Source organism: Cardiocondyla obscurior, linkage group LG14 (assembly GCF_019399895.1).
Source record: "Cardiocondyla obscurior isolate alpha-2009 linkage group LG14, Cobs3.1, whole genome shotgun sequence".
Lineage (NCBI taxonomy): Eukaryota > Metazoa > Arthropoda > Insecta > Hymenoptera > Formicidae > Cardiocondyla > Cardiocondyla obscurior.
The window spans coordinates 5,559,664-5,574,976 of NC_091877.1; the positions used below are offsets into that span (position 1 = coordinate 5,559,664).

Sequence of the window (15,313 nt, forward strand, 5' to 3'; positions counted from 1 at the left end):
CCATAGTTTTTAGAAACATTTTATTTGAGACTATAACTGTAATGAATAAAATTATTATTATTTTTTTTTTTTTTTTTTTTTAAGTTCTTAACACTCTTATTTTGCAATAAACTAAATTGATTAAGTATAAAATTCCATTCATAGTCGATATACGAAAGACTATTATCATCACTGACGAGATACTTGTATGTATAGTGGCGGACTTGCAGGTCGTGCGATTCTGCGTATCTGTCAAACTCGTAATTTAACGTCGCATATCGCACTGACAATGTGAAAATTGTCTGGTCCACTTATTGAACGTGATACCTCATGAAAAATAAGGAAAGCAAAAGTTAATAATCGGCTATAAATATTTATTAAAGCTCCAGAGAGTTGAAAAAAAAAAAAAAAAATAAAGGTTAGGATCAGGATCGGCCAGTTATTATCAGCTGATCGAGACGTTTTATTAACATCATCTGCCTGCGTTGATATGTTTGTTCAAACTTGGATCGCTCTCAACCGAATTTTTTTGTAATACATCTTGTGACACTCAGTCACAATAGCCGTACTAATCATGGACTCGTCGAAAGATGAAATGCAAACGGACGCGGCGTTGCTGGAGAGTCTATCTGCAGAGCAAAATTCAAGATGCGAGTCACCAAAACGCGGCACCACCCTGTCCACCAGCACCAGCAGTTTCGAGGCACTGGATCCGCACGATCCAAATCTGAGTCGTCTGGCAAACACGATGTTCCAGAAGACAGGCGAGTACCTTCAGGAGGAACTCACTGCTACTCATGCTGACTACAGATTGCTGGAACGCTTAAATAAGGAGACCATTGCCAAATATACAGAATTGAAGATTATCTCATCAAACGTGGTGCAATCATTGGACTCGCTAAATGATAAGTATCATAAGCTACAACCAATTCTAGATAACATCAATCAGATTGACGACAGTGTCAGCAAACTAGAACAAGCTGCGTACAAGCTAGCATCATACTCCAAACGACTTGAAGCTAAGTTTAAGGATCTTGAAAAGGATACGAAGAGCAAATAAAGCTGTAATTATGCACATATGAATCATTATATCTTTACGTATCTATATATAATAGAATGATAATTATACCTTAAATAGTTGTTAAAAATATGAGTAATTATATAAAAGAGCTATAGCCATAATTAAGAAAGTATGTCTTTTGTACATTATATTTATTATATTATATAGTAGTATGCGAGACCTTTTAAACACGCTTACAAAACTTGTGTAAAATTGTAATTTGTTATTCCTTTGCACATTATATAATATTTGACTTATATAATAACTTATTGTTTTTAAATGACATATATCTTATTGAATGCTCATCAGGCCTAATTTTTTCTTCTTCTGCAATATATTAATAAACCTCACAATGTGCCTAAGTAACAATGATACAGTGTAAATATAATTAATATGTAAACCAAGAATATAAATAATTACAACTACATTTCTCACTCACCTGATCCATAGCACATAGAATTAATGATTCAATATATAAAGTTGAATTTATTTTTCATGTTAACAATAATTTACTGAAATATATATAGTTTAAGTGGATAACAGATGATATATGTGTATCGATGATTTATTACGAGATAATATGAATTCCTTGAAAATTGTGAATAATCGATAATTATTTTAAGCGTTGCAATATTACATGTTTACGACCAATATAAATTATAAAGGAAAACATACGTAAAGAATAATCAGATTTTGTAACTATAAAACTTTCGATATTTCAGTATAGTACTAAAACATTCATGTCACGAGAACAAGAAAATCGGTTATTATGATTTAATACGATCTTACGGTCTCATAATCTTTTAAGTATCTTCACATTATGTGGACCTGTCTCGAACCATAAGAAAGAAAGTTGCATTACTTCCATAAATTATTTGCCAATAAAAACTGATGTACTTTTAAGGATGGTGCTTAGCAGTCTAAAAAATTTCCAGCCATCAATAATTCCAGAGCAATTTCAGGCGCAATAGGAAATTCCGGTATTTCTGTACTGCTGTTTGTGTAACGTACTTTGTAAGTAAAATACATGCAGACCTTTTGCAGTACGTGAGATCTATGAAAGGGAAAAAATTAAAAAAACACTCGTTGAAATATTTTACTTATTACAACGTACATATCAAATTTACGTTTATTTTAAAATAAAACAAAATTAATAAATAACTCGTATTACCTTGTAAGATTTTTTTTATACTTACGGAATTTCTCGAAAGTTGACTTCATTGGCTTCGTTTTCTGCAAATTGACCAGGACCGCTCAACATTGCTTTAATAGTACCACTTGTTAATGCGTGTTCTCGTTTAACGATAAACTCATGGCCATCGCTACTGACGAGCTTCACATACATTGCATTTGGTCCCTCACATCCCCCATAAACGGGACTGCCATTTTGCTAAAAAGTTGAAAAAGTCTATCACAGCACTTGCCAAGTAAACAAGCTCAATAAAGTCTCATATATTCGTAATTTCTGTAATATTGTACAATTTGGAGTAAATGATAAAACGTATAGCAGGGTAAAGAAAAGAACCATTTAGAAAGCAAAATTTAATTTCGAAAAATAGGTACCGCATGCATGTCTTTAGACGATCCTTCTTCCTCTTCAGTCTTACTGACACTCGTTTCTTCATTGTGCTTGATCCAAAGAAAGATTAATGTTAATTGATATAATATTTTACCACAAGTTTTCAGCTTTCCAGAAAGGGAACAAGTATAATAGCATTTAACCCTTTGAGTGCTATGGGCGCATATATGCGTCCATCCAATCTATCGATATCGATATAGACTGTGAACGCAAATGTTCTCGCGCGCCGTCCCGTCCGTACGGACCGCATAGGCCGCGAGAATATTCAGCACTCAAAGGGTTAACATATAACAGCGACAAATGTTTCTCATAAAGATGTACCGTCATACATCCCAATTATCATGCACAACGCCATGCAAACAAAATTATTTAATACCTACCTTCTCAGCTTGCATGTTTACATCAGATGACATGTTTGTTGGACCTGGTTTTGATGTTTCTGCTTCTAACCTTCTAAAACATAAAGTATAAATACTAGAAACCAATAACTTGCATTTATCTATAAATTACATTTGCAAAATATATGCGAAAAGCAACAGATAAAAATGGAGAGTTATTATTTATAAGCTCTGAAAAGAACTAAATTGTTATCGTATTGTTATAAAAAAAAGAGCATCACCTAAAGTACTCTGTAAATAAAAGTTTTCAAGTCATATCTCAATGACGATAGGTTAAGTTACATGTTTAAGTGTTTCGCAAATTAACATTGTAATTAAAATTGTTTCGACCAAGACTGTTTTTGTCCTCGCGTTTATCGTCGAGAAAGCAATGTAATTTTTAATTGAAGAATAAAATCCACTGGGCCATTAATAATACTATACTATTATCAATACGCTGTAACCTCCTCCCTCTGTGTAAGTTACTACTGTCTAATCGTAATACTGTTTAAATCATAAAAATGATTATAAATTATGTTTCGTTATAAAGTAGTAAATGGTTCTACGTACCTTACGAGCGACACAAACTTTTATTTAAATTAATTGTAATTATGGGGTGTCACACCAGCGACGTGGTCCAGTTGGCGCTCCAAATGCTACAAAGCATTTGCAGCCAGAGAGCCAGTAGCCTGACTCGGAATCGCGGCTTCCACGCGTCCAGATACAGAGGCTCGCGTCCGTGTGTGAAGCCAGCGCTTTGGCTGCCGTCGGATAGGATAGGAAGAAAAGGCCAGAGCTATACCCTGTCCTATTCTTTCGCGACGTCGCCGGCAGTAGTTATCGCAGATCCTCTTCTCGGTAACATCGCCCCGAGTTATAAGATGAGAGCAGACATATAAATTTAACAGTAAAATAAAAAGATTTTATAATTTAATAATGTCTGACTTTGTCGTCAAGTCGTACTACTTACACCTTGAAAAATGTCTGACCATACACAGTTTGGTAACTCGGACTTTGTACTACTTAAAATTAAGTCCACTTGACGTATCACCGAGCTTTAGATGTCGCCACGTACCGGTACGAATATTCCTCTTGGCCTGTCGTACCGACGCCGTGCAAGTTTATGTGTCTCTCTGCATGCTTTGTATGTATGTATGTATGTATGTAATATTATATTGTGTGCATCTCTTTTCTATAATCCTTTTCAATCGATAAAATAAGTGGTCGTTTACTGATTAGTTATCTGCGGCAATTACATCGTGAGAGCCTCAGGGCGAGTCCTATTGGACATTTTACTTCAATAAAAAAGATATCGAGACAAGTTAGAGAAAGACCGATGACATCGACGTCTTTCTTTATTCATTTTTTTACCTCATATAAGCGTAAGTATATATGTTAAATTACCGTTTTTCTTTTACCATAATTAATAATTTTGAATAATAAACACCAAGATTTTAATTAACGATGCCGCGTAAACGTAATAACCTAGAAAAAATTCGTAAACGCAAAGCTATTTAATTATTTCAATGCATTTTATTGTATCTTAATCTTTAATATTTTTGCGATATAGAAATATAACGAAATTAAACGTTTATGAAAATTTATTCAATCGATACATGTTTTTGTTGCACATACATAAACTTGGATTGCTGGTTTACGTAACAAAAGGCATTTTACATATATTAACATATTAAACTGCGTGTTTATAGATTACATCAAAACTATTAATATATGCATTTAAAAAAGACGTAATTTCTTTTTATTACATGTTAAAATTATGAATATTAATCAAAGTATATCAAATAAATAATATTTAAAAAAATTAAATTTTATTAAGTAATTATTTTATTATTAGATAATAACGTTAAATTAATGAATAAACCACTAACGAAGTTAACTATTAACGTGTAATTGTTTTAAGAAATGTCTCGTTAATCTTTTATTTTCAAGAATATAAAATATAAAGGCGTTAAATATCCAAGAGATATGTATTTATAAGTATACACGTTAAGCAACGAGTTTATCACACGGTGTAGAATACTAATATAATATATTCTCATACTGTTTTTTATTAATAAACAATTCTAAAATTAACCTGATTGATGTTAACGTAAATGTATTACTATTAATCGTAAATACTTGGTACAAAGTTCTACATTTTTCTCCTTGTTCTCATAAACTCCGGTTGAACTTGACTATTTTATATGGATTTATACAGCGAGTCAAGTTTCTGTGCTCAGTTGTTTACTTACCGTTGTCGAGTAAAGTTGTAAATAACGTAATGATTAAGATGTAATGTTAACATTGACAATTATTTCCTGCATTTTATTTTAAAAGTTTACGAAACACTACACAAATAATAACAAAAAAAAAAAAAAAAATCGTGAATGTGAGGTAACTGAAAACTTATAACGACAGTGCACCTTAAATTAAAAAAAAAAAAAAAGAGCTGTGAAAAAATTATAATTATAATATTTAAAATAACGATAAAGTTTTCTTTTTACTAAATTAATAAAAAGGTGTGAAAATACAACAAAAAATAATTGAAAAACATTCTTCATTCAAAAAACGATAAAATGCATGCTTTTTTCGCTTCTTCTAACAGCGTATTAATATTTCAGAATGCTGTAAAGAAAAAAAAAAAAACCGTGAAAGACTTTATACAATTCAGAAGCTGATTTAACAGATACCATTTAACAAAATGGTACGGCAAAACGCGGTGATAGTTAAAAACGCTACAAAGCGTTACGGAAAAGGAGAGTTGGTGCTCGATAATCTTAATATGACGGTTTCAAAAAATACTATGTAAGTAATCATTGCTTTATGATTAAAAAGTTATATATTTTAGACAAAAAAACTATGCAATAAAATTTGTATTAACGATTAACACTTTCGTATTACTTGATATTGCATGTGCTGAAACAAATACTAATCTTTGTCTTTATATTTTTTGTGAAATTAAGCACGTTATTTCTATTAATTTATTTATTATCAAATTTGAAATCTCGCTTACAGATTCTCGACTATCTCTTAGATCTGAATTTATTTTTAATCTCTCACTAAATTAATTATACACAATTTGATTAACGTACCTTATTCTATTTCTTATTATTCGACGGAATAAAAAAAAAAAAAAAAAAGAACTAAATACTTTCTTTACTGTTTAAAGCGCAATTAAAGCAAAATCTTTTATTCGCACAGATACGGACTGTTGGGAGCAAGTGGATGCGGTAAAACTACTTTATTGTCCTGCCTTGTCGGGATTCGGCATCTTAACGATGGTGAAATTTCGGTCTTGAATGAGAAACAGACAAGTAAAAAATTCATTATTCTGGGGCCACGCGTGGGTTACATGCCGCAGGAGACTTCTTTAATCGGAGAGTTCTCTGTGAGCGACGCCTTTTATTACTTTGGCAGGATCAACGGTCTTGACAATACGGAAATCGGTAAAATGTAGAATTAAAAAAAAATTTGCTATTTTTATACACAAAGTTCCGAATCATATTTTTCGAAGGCTTTAACATTACATTACATTAAGTAAGCATAATTCGACAGTTATTTTCTGTTTTTATGCAAGAAATATGTAAAATATTATTTTCTGCACCACCAATTATGAGTCATGACGTAAAAATTAAATTTATTCGTGTTGTTTGTAAGAACTGAAACAGGAATTCTTCTCGAAGTTGCTCCAATTGCCTTCATCAAGTCACCTACTAAAGAATATGAGCGGAGGTGAGAAAAGACGAGTTTCTTTTGCCGTTGCATTAATCCATCATCCTGAACTTTTAATTCTGGATGAACCCACAGTGGGCATGGATTCAATTATGAGAGATAAGCAAGTAGATTTTACTTTCTTGTTTTAAAGTAATAAGTAATGGCTAACAAAAAAAAAAAAAAAAAAAATATTTTAACATATCTTCTGCACAGCATCTGGAATTATCTAATCAAGATTACGAAAGAAGAAGGTATCACAGTGCTAATTACGACACATTATATCGAAGAAACTAAAAATGCCGATAAAGTGAGTCAAGATCTATTTCGCTAAATTATTTACAATTAAAAACCAATATCTAGTAAAGAGTTTTACACATTTGGCATTGCTTATTAATCATCTTTTTTACAGATTGGTTTAATGAGAGATGGTAAGATGTTGACCGAGTCTTCGCCACAGCAATTGCTGGAACGATTCGAGTGCTCGCTTTTGGAGGAAGCTTTTATAAAATTGTGCGACGTACAGAATAATGCAGTTACCTTGAACGAAGCTCAAAGATCAGAGCCTGAAAGTACTAGCTCTGACGTTTTGAATCAAGATCAAGATCAAGATAATAATTATTATACAGAGGCAAACGTAAATATAAAAATAATCTGTACTTGGATTTTTCTATAAACTTAAATTGATATAAAATTAATAAATAAAATATTTAAGGAAATCCCTGTATGCAAAACGGTTACGGAACGTCGAGTTTCGCGATGGAAAAAGTTCAAAGCTTTGGTGATAAAAAATGGAATTCAAGTCCTTCGTAATTACGCGTAAGTTTTATCTGACATAACTTACAGTCAATAATTTGTTTATAACTCGAGAAAAAATATACTTATTTAGAAAATAAGTTGTTGAAAATAATTTCTCATTTATTTCACATGCATTTTATTATATGGATAATGAAATTTGTATTTCCAGAGGGCTCGTTTTTGCAATATTATTTCCGCTTCTGCAAGGAGGACTTTTTCCTTTAACAATTGGTGGTAATCCGAAAGGTTTGATGATTGGGATCGTAAATGATGAAGCTGGTAATTGCAATTATGACAAGAATTACGGATATATTTGGAGCGATGAAATTACCTGCCACTTCAACAATCTTAGCTGCAGATTTGCTAACAATATTAACAGCTCTATTGCGACACAAGTAAAGGATTAAAGAATTCATAATTTACTACAAATTATTACGTGCTTTATATCTTTCAGCTGTCTTACTCTGTAAAGATTCATTCTTATATTATAGTTTGTAAAAAATAATTTTGCCAAAAATTGATAAAATAATAATTGTAATAATATATATATATATATATATTTTTTACACATTAATTTTCTTGAAAATTGTTTTAATTTATATTCTGCTTTTAGATATATTATGATAATGTATTAGAGGCGAAAAATGATGTACGAAAAGGACAAATCACAGGTGTAATGTACTTTGGTCAAAATTTCTCCAAAGCTTTGGAAGTACGCGTGAATGATATAACTGCGGCCGATGATTTAGATTTTATAGACAGCGAGATTCAAGTTTTTCTTGACATGAGCGGTGTGTGGCATTTATTATATGTAGAATGCAGTAATAAATTTAATAAATTAAGTAGACTCTTTCAAAACTTTTAATACTTTGACATGCATGTCAGAAATTATATGATTTTTTGCCAGTAGTCATATAAATTTTTTCGCAGATAGAGAAATTGGACTTTTCATAAAAAGAAAGCTGTTGAAACATTTTATAGACATTAATAAAGAAATCATGAAAGACTGCAACATATTGACGAAAGTGGCTGAACCACCCCTTCGAGTGAGTTATACACTTTTGCAATTTTATAATTAAATTCATTTACGTTGCCTGGTATACAATTGAAATAAAAAAATTAGAATCTTCAATGATTTTCAGTTTGAAAATCCCATTTATGGTAAAGAAGATCTTCTTTATATAGACTACATATTACCAGCATATACGATAACGTAAGTGAAAATCATGACGATATAACAGATAAAACTAATTCCAGCTATTAAGATGCTTGTGCATTTTTTTTAGACTTGCATTTTATATAGCAAATGTTGTTTCCTCCGCCTTAATAGTCTCGGATCGTTTAGAAGGTCTCTGGGATCGTAGCTTAGTTCAAGGTAATATATTACAAGAAATATTTTAATTACATTTTACAATATAATTCTTCTACTTTGTTTTATAATAAAGTGAACTTTAATATGTAATAGGAGTCAAAAGTGAAGGTATTCTGTTGTCTCACATTTTCATTCAGAGTATTATCGTACTCATCCACACTACTATGCTGTATCTTTTATACTTTCCCATATGGGGTTTGGAATGTAAAGGACCAGTATTCATTGCAATGGTTCTTATATTTCTCAACGGTTTTTGCGGATTATTGTACGGTGCGTATCATCCAACACAATTTATTAAAAAAAAAGACGGGAATTATTTTACAATTACTGATAATTGAAGTAGCATTTTTATTAATGGGTTACAGGTTTTGTTCTTTCTGTTGTATTCGACACTCATACTATGGTATTTTTTGCTTCGGCAGGAAGTATCCTTCCACTGGTTATGTTTAGTGGTAAGTCATTTCTTTTCCCATCTTACGAGATTATTTTTTATCTTTATCCAGATTTGCTGTATCGTGTTACATAAAAAAAAAATGTATTTATTTCAATACTTTTATCACATATTTTTTTTATTTAAAAACAAGTTCATGTTTAAAAAACAGAGTTATCTCTATGTTTCGCAAACTCCATGAAATTTAGCAATAATTTTATGTTGGTCAAATTTTTATTGTATTAAATTGAAGTAATAATATGTTAGGTGTTATGTGGCCGATTGAAGGAATTCCAATAGGGTTGCGTTGGTTCAGTTACATATTACCAACTACGTTGCCTTCTATTTCTCTAAGAAGAATTATTTATAAAGGGTCTTCTGTACTTGATCCAGATGTTTACTTTGGTTTTTTATTAACTTTTGGATGGATATTGATACTCCTTCTCGTAACTATATTTGGTATAAGAAAACTAAAATCTTTATAATGTTTTTTTAAAAATGTATAAAATATAACAAATTATGTAAAATAAAATAAAGATATTTAATTTAGTTTTTTGGCTGCTTCGCATTTTTCGTATAACAAAAATAATGAGACATAAATTAAAAATAAAACTTGTAACTTACAATATAAAAGTTAAATTAGTATTTAATTATATTTTTTATTAGATTGTAATATTTAAAGACCCATTTCGGTAAACTGAAAGAAAAATTGTATACATTTCCCGAGAATTTTTTGTGCTCGCCCACCTTGTACGACTATATTATATAAGTTCCAAGTAAACACAATATTACATCTAACGTACATGTTAGTTGTAATTACTTACTTAATAATGTGACTGCTATATATGTATATATATACACCTACAACACAAATGTTATGTAACATGTGTTATGTAATAGTTACACTATTGAATAAAAAATTACAACTAACATATACGTTATATGTAATATTGTCTTTACTGGGTTGGTTCTCTAATTACATATACAATTTAAATAAATTTACATAACTAAATTAATTTCATAAGAATCCATTATACAATCAAATATGGAATGAGGAATTCACTTCAGTTGTTGACTTACTGTTGTCAAGTGAAGTCTGTTAGGAAAAAAATAAAAGTATTTTTATAATGTAATATTCATTTAAAGTTACTTGAGAAATTAAAAAATTCGTGCACAGTTAAATGTAGAAGTAAGCTAAGCTTAAGTATCTTAAGATACACCACAATCATCTCTACTTTAATGCAAGTTTCAAAAAAGTTATATATTAATTATCACTAAAATTGTGAATTTATTTGTCATTAACAAAAAAAGATTAATAAGATATTATTATAATTTAATAAGTGATTATAAGTCTTGACGATTGTACAAAATGGTACGACAAAACGCGGTGATAGTTAAAAATGCTACAAAGCGTTACGGAAAAGGAGAGTTGGTGCTCGATAATCTTAATATGACGGTTTCAAAAAGTTCTATGTAAGTAATCATTGCTTTATGATTAAAAAGTTATATATTTTAGACAAAAAAACTATGCAATAAAATTTGTATTAACGATTAACACTTTCGTATTACTTGATATTGCATGTGCTGAAACAAATACTAATCTTTGTCTTTATATTTTTTGTGAAATTAAGCACGTTATTTCTATTAATTTATTTATTATCAAATTTGAAATCTCGCTTACAGATTCTCGACTATCTCTTAGATCTGAATTTATTTTTAATCTCTCACTAAATTAATTATACACAATTTGATTAACGTACCTTATTCTATTTCTTATTATTCGACGGAATAAAAAAAAAAAAAAAAAGAACTAAATACTTTCTTTACTGTTTAAAGCGCAATTAAAGCAAAATCTTCTATTCGCACAGATACGGACTGTTGGGAGCAAGTGGATGCGGTAAAACTACTTTATTGTCCTGCCTTGTCGGGATTCGGCATCTTAACGATGGTGAAATTTCGGTCTTGAATGAGAAACAGACAAGTAAAAAATTCATTATTCTGGGGCCTCGCGTGGGTTACATGCCGCAGGAGACTTCTTTAATCGGAGAGTTCTCTGTGAGCGACGCCTTTTATTACTTTGGCAGGATCAACGGTCTTGACAATACGGAAATCGGTAAAATGTAGAATTAAAAAAAAATTTGCTATTTTTATACACAAAGTTCCGAACCATATTTTTCAAAGGCTTTAACATTACATTACATTAAGTAAGCATAATTCGACAGTTATTTTCTGTTTTTATGCAAGAAATATGTAAAATATTATTTTCTGCACCACCAATTATGAGTCATGACGTAAAAATTAAATTTATTCGTGTTGTTTGTAAGAACTGAAACAGGAATTCTTCTCGAAGTTGCTCCAATTGCCTTCATCAAGTCACCTACTAAAGAATATGAGCGGAGGTGAGAAAAGACGAGTTTCTTTTGCCGTTGCATTAATCCATCATCCTGAACTTTTAATTCTGGATGAACCCACAGTGGGCATGGATTCAATTATGAGAGATAAGCAAGTAGATTTTACTTTCTTGTTTTAAAGTAATAAGTAATGGCTAACAAAAAAAAAAAAAAAAAAATATTTTAACATATCTTCTGCACAGCATCTGGAATTATCTAATCAAGATTACGAAAGAAGAAGGTATCACAGTGCTAATTACGACACATTATATCGAAGAAACTAAAAATGCCGATAAAGTGAGTCAAGATCTATTTCGCTAAACTATTTACAATTAAAAACCAATATCTAGTAAAGAGTTTTACACATTTGGCATTGCTTATTAATCATCTTTTTTACAGATTGGTTTAATGAGAGATGGTAAGATGTTGACCGAGTCTTCGCCACAGCAATTGCTGGAACGATTCGAGTGCTCGCTTTTGGAGGAAGCTTTTATAAAATTGTGCGACGTACAGAATAATGCAGTTACCTTGAACGAAGCTCAAAGATCAGAGCCTGAAAGTACTAGCTCTGACGTTTTGAATCAAGATCAAGATCAAGATAATAATTATTATACAGAGACAAACGTAAATATAAAAATAATCTGTACTTGGATTTTTCTATAAACTTAAATTGATATAAAATTAATAAATAAAATATTTAAGGAAATCCCTGTATGCAAAACGGTTACGGAACGTCGGGTTTCGCGATGGAAAAAGTTCAAAGCTTTGGTGATAAAAAATGGAATTCAAGTCCTTCGTAATTACGCGTAAGTTTTATCTGACATAACTTACAGTCAATAATTTGCTTATAACTCGAGAAAAAATATACTTATTTAGAAAATAAGTTGTTGAAAATAATTTCTCATTTATTTCACATGCATTTTATTATATGGATAATGAAATTTGTATTTCCAGAGGGCTCGTTTTTGCAATATTATTTCCGCTTCTGCAAGGAGGACTTTTTTTTTTCTCAATTGGTAATAATCCGAAAGATTTGATGATTGGGATCGTAAATGATGAAGCTGGTAATTGCAATTATGACAAGAACTACGGATATATTTGGGGTGATGAAATTACCTGCCACTTCAACAATCTTAGCTGCAGATTTGCTAACAATATTAACAGCTCTATTGCGACACAAGTAAAGGATTAAAGAATTCATAATTTACTACAAATTATTACGTGCTTTATATCTTTCAGCTGTCTTACTCTGTAAAGATTCATTCTTATATTATAGTTTGTAAAAAATAATTTTGCCAAAAATTGATAAAATAATAATTGTAATAATATATATATATATATATATATTTTTTACACATTAATTTTCTTGAAAATTGTTTTAATTTATATTCTGCTTTTAGATATATTATGATAATGTATTAGAGGCGAAAAATGATGTACGAAAAGGACAAATCACAGGTGTAATGTACTTTGGTCAAAATTTCTCCAAAGCTTTGGAAGTACGCGTGAATGATATAACTGCGGCCGATGATTTAGATTTTATAGACAGCGAGATTCAAGTTTTTCTTGACATGAGCGGTATGTGGCATTTATTATATGTGGAATGCAGTAATAATGTTTTTCACATAACGCATTTGAGAAATTAGTTTATACGAGACATTATAGGAATGCTCCGTCTGCGTCATTTAAATATAATTTGAATATAAATTCGGTAATTTACTGTCAGTAAGTTAATAAATTAAGCAATGAATTTAGTTTAAAATCTTGAATACTTTGACATTAATACCAAAGAAATTGAATAATTTCTTGTTAGCATTTTTATGACTTTTTCTGCAGATCATGTAATTGGGTCGTTCATGAAGGAAAAGCTATTCAAACGTTTTATCGAAATTTACAAAAGTATTATGAAGGACTGCCAGCTTTCGCCGAAATTGGCTTACATTCCCATTCAAGTGAGTTATACATACATATACCGTCAACTTTATATTTAATTCGATTAATTTAATTTCTTCTTTCAGTTTTTTCTTTTTTTCTGATATAATATAATAAAAATAAAAAACTAGAAAGATAAATCACCTCAATAATTTTCAGTTTGAGGATCCTCTTTATGGTACGGAAGATCTTACTTATGCAGACTTTATAGTTCCAACATATATAATAATGTGAGCGAAAATAACGTTAATGTAATAAGTAAAATAAATTTCAATTTCTAAAGTGTTTGTAATTTTATATCTTTTCAGACTGATATTCTTTTTAGCCAACACTGTCTCTACTGCCTTAATAATTTCAGATCGATTGCAGGGTCTCTGGGATCGTAGTATAGTTCAAGGTAATATATTACAAGAAATATTTTAATTATATTTTATAATATAATTCTTCTACTTTGTTGTATAATAAAGTGAACTTTAATATGTAATAGGAGTCAAAAGTGAAGAAATTCTGTTGTCTCACATTTTCATTCAGAGTATTATCGTACTCATCCACACTACTATGCTGTATCTTTTATACTTTCCCATATGGGGTTTGGAATGTAAAGGATCAATATTCATGTTAATAATTATTGTATTTCTTAATGGTTTTTGTGGATTAATGTACGGTGCGTATCTTTTTTATACAATTTATTAAGAAAGACAAGTAAAGACAGATATTGAAAAGCTCCTAGGAATTAAATAGATTATTTTTTTCAATACATTTTCAGGTTTCTTTCTCTCGGTTATTCTCAACAATTACACTATGGCGTTTTACGGCTCGATCGGAAGTATGTTTCCATTATTTGCACTCAATGGTGAGTCGTTACTTCTAGTATTTAAGAAAAATTATTTTTTACCGCTGTTCAATCTTGCTAAATTCTATTGCGGACAAATAGAATTTATTTTAATTTTACTTTATAGCGTAATAATATTCTTTATTTAATAATACTTATAGAAATAGAATGTTTAAAAAAAAAAAAAAAAAAAGGAGTTTTATAAAGATAATATTAACAATATCTGGCGATGATTGTTTCACGTTCAGTAAATTTTTATCAACAAATTAATTTGCTAAAATAGGTGGTGTTTGGCCATTGGAGGGATTGCCAATAGTGCTTCGTTGGATTAGTTATATGATGCCAGTTACGTTACCTTCTGCATCTGTAAGAGCAATCGTCTACAAAGGATCTTCCATATTTGATTCGGACGTTTACGTTGGTCTTTTAGTAAATTGTGTATGGATACTGTTATACTTGGCTATTTCTATTTTTGGTATAAGAAGATTAAAATCTTTGTAATATTATATACTTAAAAATGTAGATACGCAAGTATTATCAATAAAGTAAAATTATTTAATATAAATTTTGTTCACGTTGGATGTTTTATTTTTTAAATAATAATGAGCGATTAAAAGATCCTCGTCGCAAACAGGGCGAATAATATTAAATATAATTTCTTTCAAACACTTGAGATTTCATCAATATGTTTCTGTTTTACGTAAGCTACACGTATTTGTGTTATTTTTATAATTATCGACACACGTACATAATCTAAATACATTAACATTATTAAGCCTCTGTTTCGAGGTTGCGATATTAGATTAAATTATATGTTTATGTATTCATATTTATTGAGTGATGTAAAGTACTT

General features: G+C 30.1%; 4 protein-coding genes across 10 annotated transcripts; 3 read left to right on the forward strand and 1 right to left on the reverse strand.

Moving 5' to 3' along the window:
- Nucleotides 1-87: 87 nt before the first annotated feature.
- Nucleotides 88-1,498, forward strand: Blos2 (biogenesis of lysosome-related organelles complex 1 subunit 2). Its single transcript, XM_070666050.1, has one exon. The coding sequence runs from the start codon at nt 554-556 to the stop codon at nt 1,037-1,039; it is 486 nt and encodes a 161-aa protein (XP_070522151.1). The 5' UTR covers nt 88-553; the 3' UTR covers nt 1,040-1,498.
- Nucleotides 1,175-3,907, reverse strand: Eloc (elongin C). Of its 6 annotated transcripts, none has more exons than XM_070666054.1 (5): nt 3,566-3,907; nt 2,999-3,068; nt 2,603-2,668; nt 2,236-2,429; nt 1,175-2,093 (listed from the first exon to the last, which is right to left on the reverse strand). In XM_070666054.1, the coding sequence occupies exons 2-5, from the start codon at nt 3,029-3,031 to the stop codon at nt 1,952-1,954; spliced, it is 435 nt and encodes a 144-aa protein (XP_070522155.1). In that variant the 5' UTR covers nt 3,032-3,068; nt 3,566-3,907; the 3' UTR covers nt 1,175-1,951. The 6 variants fall into 6 exon arrangements, with proteins under 6 accessions (XP_070522155.1, XP_070522154.1, XP_070522156.1 ...); XM_070666053.1 differs by having other exon boundaries at nt 2,999-3,071; nt 3,566-3,906; XM_070666055.1 differs by lacking the exon at nt 3,566-3,907 and adding an exon at nt 3,238-3,530 and having other exon boundaries at nt 2,999-3,071.
- A 361-nt stretch (nt 3,908-4,268) lies between these two features.
- On the forward strand, nt 4,269-9,855 carry LOC139108024 (ABC transporter G family member 20-like). 2 transcript variants are annotated; one of them, XM_070666003.1, is made up of 15 exons: nt 4,269-4,377; nt 5,617-5,800; nt 6,197-6,441; nt 6,653-6,830; nt 6,923-7,016; nt 7,119-7,343; nt 7,422-7,525; nt 7,674-7,899; nt 8,118-8,295; nt 8,435-8,550; nt 8,647-8,717; nt 8,791-8,879; nt 8,970-9,146; nt 9,242-9,328; nt 9,574-9,855. In XM_070666003.1, the coding sequence occupies exons 2-15, from the start codon at nt 5,697-5,699 to the stop codon at nt 9,789-9,791; spliced, it is 2,112 nt and encodes a 703-aa protein (XP_070522104.1). In that variant the 5' UTR covers nt 4,269-4,377; nt 5,617-5,696; the 3' UTR covers nt 9,792-9,855. The 2 variants fall into 2 exon arrangements, with proteins under 2 accessions (XP_070522104.1, XP_070522103.1); XM_070666002.1 differs by lacking the exon at nt 4,269-4,377 and adding an exon at nt 5,097-5,389.
- Nucleotides 9,856-9,998: 143 nt separating this feature from the next.
- LOC139108025 (ABC transporter G family member 20-like) lies at nt 9,999-15,019 on the forward strand. Its single transcript, XM_070666004.1, has 14 exons — nt 9,999-10,779; nt 11,175-11,419; nt 11,631-11,808; nt 11,900-11,993; nt 12,096-12,320; nt 12,399-12,502; nt 12,651-12,876; nt 13,097-13,274; nt 13,533-13,648; nt 13,788-13,858; nt 13,937-14,025; nt 14,116-14,292; nt 14,395-14,481; nt 14,744-15,019. Exons 1-14 carry the CDS (start codon nt 10,676-10,678, stop codon nt 14,959-14,961), a joined length of 2,112 nt encoding a protein of 703 aa, XP_070522105.1. The 5' UTR covers nt 9,999-10,675; the 3' UTR covers nt 14,962-15,019.
- The last annotated feature ends 294 nt before the right edge of the window (nt 15,020-15,313 follow it).

What these genes read in the sequence shown, in the direction of transcription:
- Blos2 (XM_070666050.1), top strand. Translation starts at nt 554, where the DNA reads ATGGACTCGTCGAAAGATGAAATGCAAACGGACGCGGCGTTGCTGGAG.
- Eloc (XM_070666054.1), bottom strand. Translation starts at nt 3,031, where the DNA reads ATGTCATCTGATGTAAACATGCAAGCTGAGAAG. An exon ending in TAAACATGCAAGCTGAGAAG is followed by an intron (nt 2,669 to 2,998) that starts GTAGGTATTAAA and finishes CTTTGGATCAAG; the next exon opens with CACAATGAAGAAACGAGTGT. An exon ending in GTCAACTTTCGAGAAATTCC is followed by an intron (nt 2,094 to 2,235) that starts GTAAGTATAAAA and finishes TCCCTTTCATAG; the next exon opens with ATCTCACGTACTGCAAAAGG.
- LOC139108024 (XM_070666003.1), top strand. Translation starts at nt 5,697, where the DNA reads ATGGTACGGCAAAACGCGGTGATAGTTAAAAACGCTACAAAGCGTTAC. An exon ending in TCTTGACAATACGGAAATCG is followed by an intron (nt 6,442 to 6,652) that starts GTAAAATGTAGA and finishes GTTGTTTGTAAG; the next exon opens with AACTGAAACAGGAATTCTTC. An exon ending in TGGCTGAACCACCCCTTCGA is followed by an intron (nt 8,551 to 8,646) that starts GTGAGTTATACA and finishes AATGATTTTCAG; the next exon opens with TTTGAAAATCCCATTTATGG.
- LOC139108025 (XM_070666004.1), top strand. Translation starts at nt 10,676, where the DNA reads ATGGTACGACAAAACGCGGTGATAGTTAAAAATGCTACAAAGCGTTAC. An exon ending in TGGCTTACATTCCCATTCAA is followed by an intron (nt 13,649 to 13,787) that starts GTGAGTTATACA and finishes AATAATTTTCAG; the next exon opens with TTTGAGGATCCTCTTTATGG. An exon ending in GGATCGTAGTATAGTTCAAG is followed by an intron (nt 14,026 to 14,115) that starts GTAATATATTAC and finishes AATATGTAATAG; the next exon opens with GAGTCAAAAGTGAAGAAATT.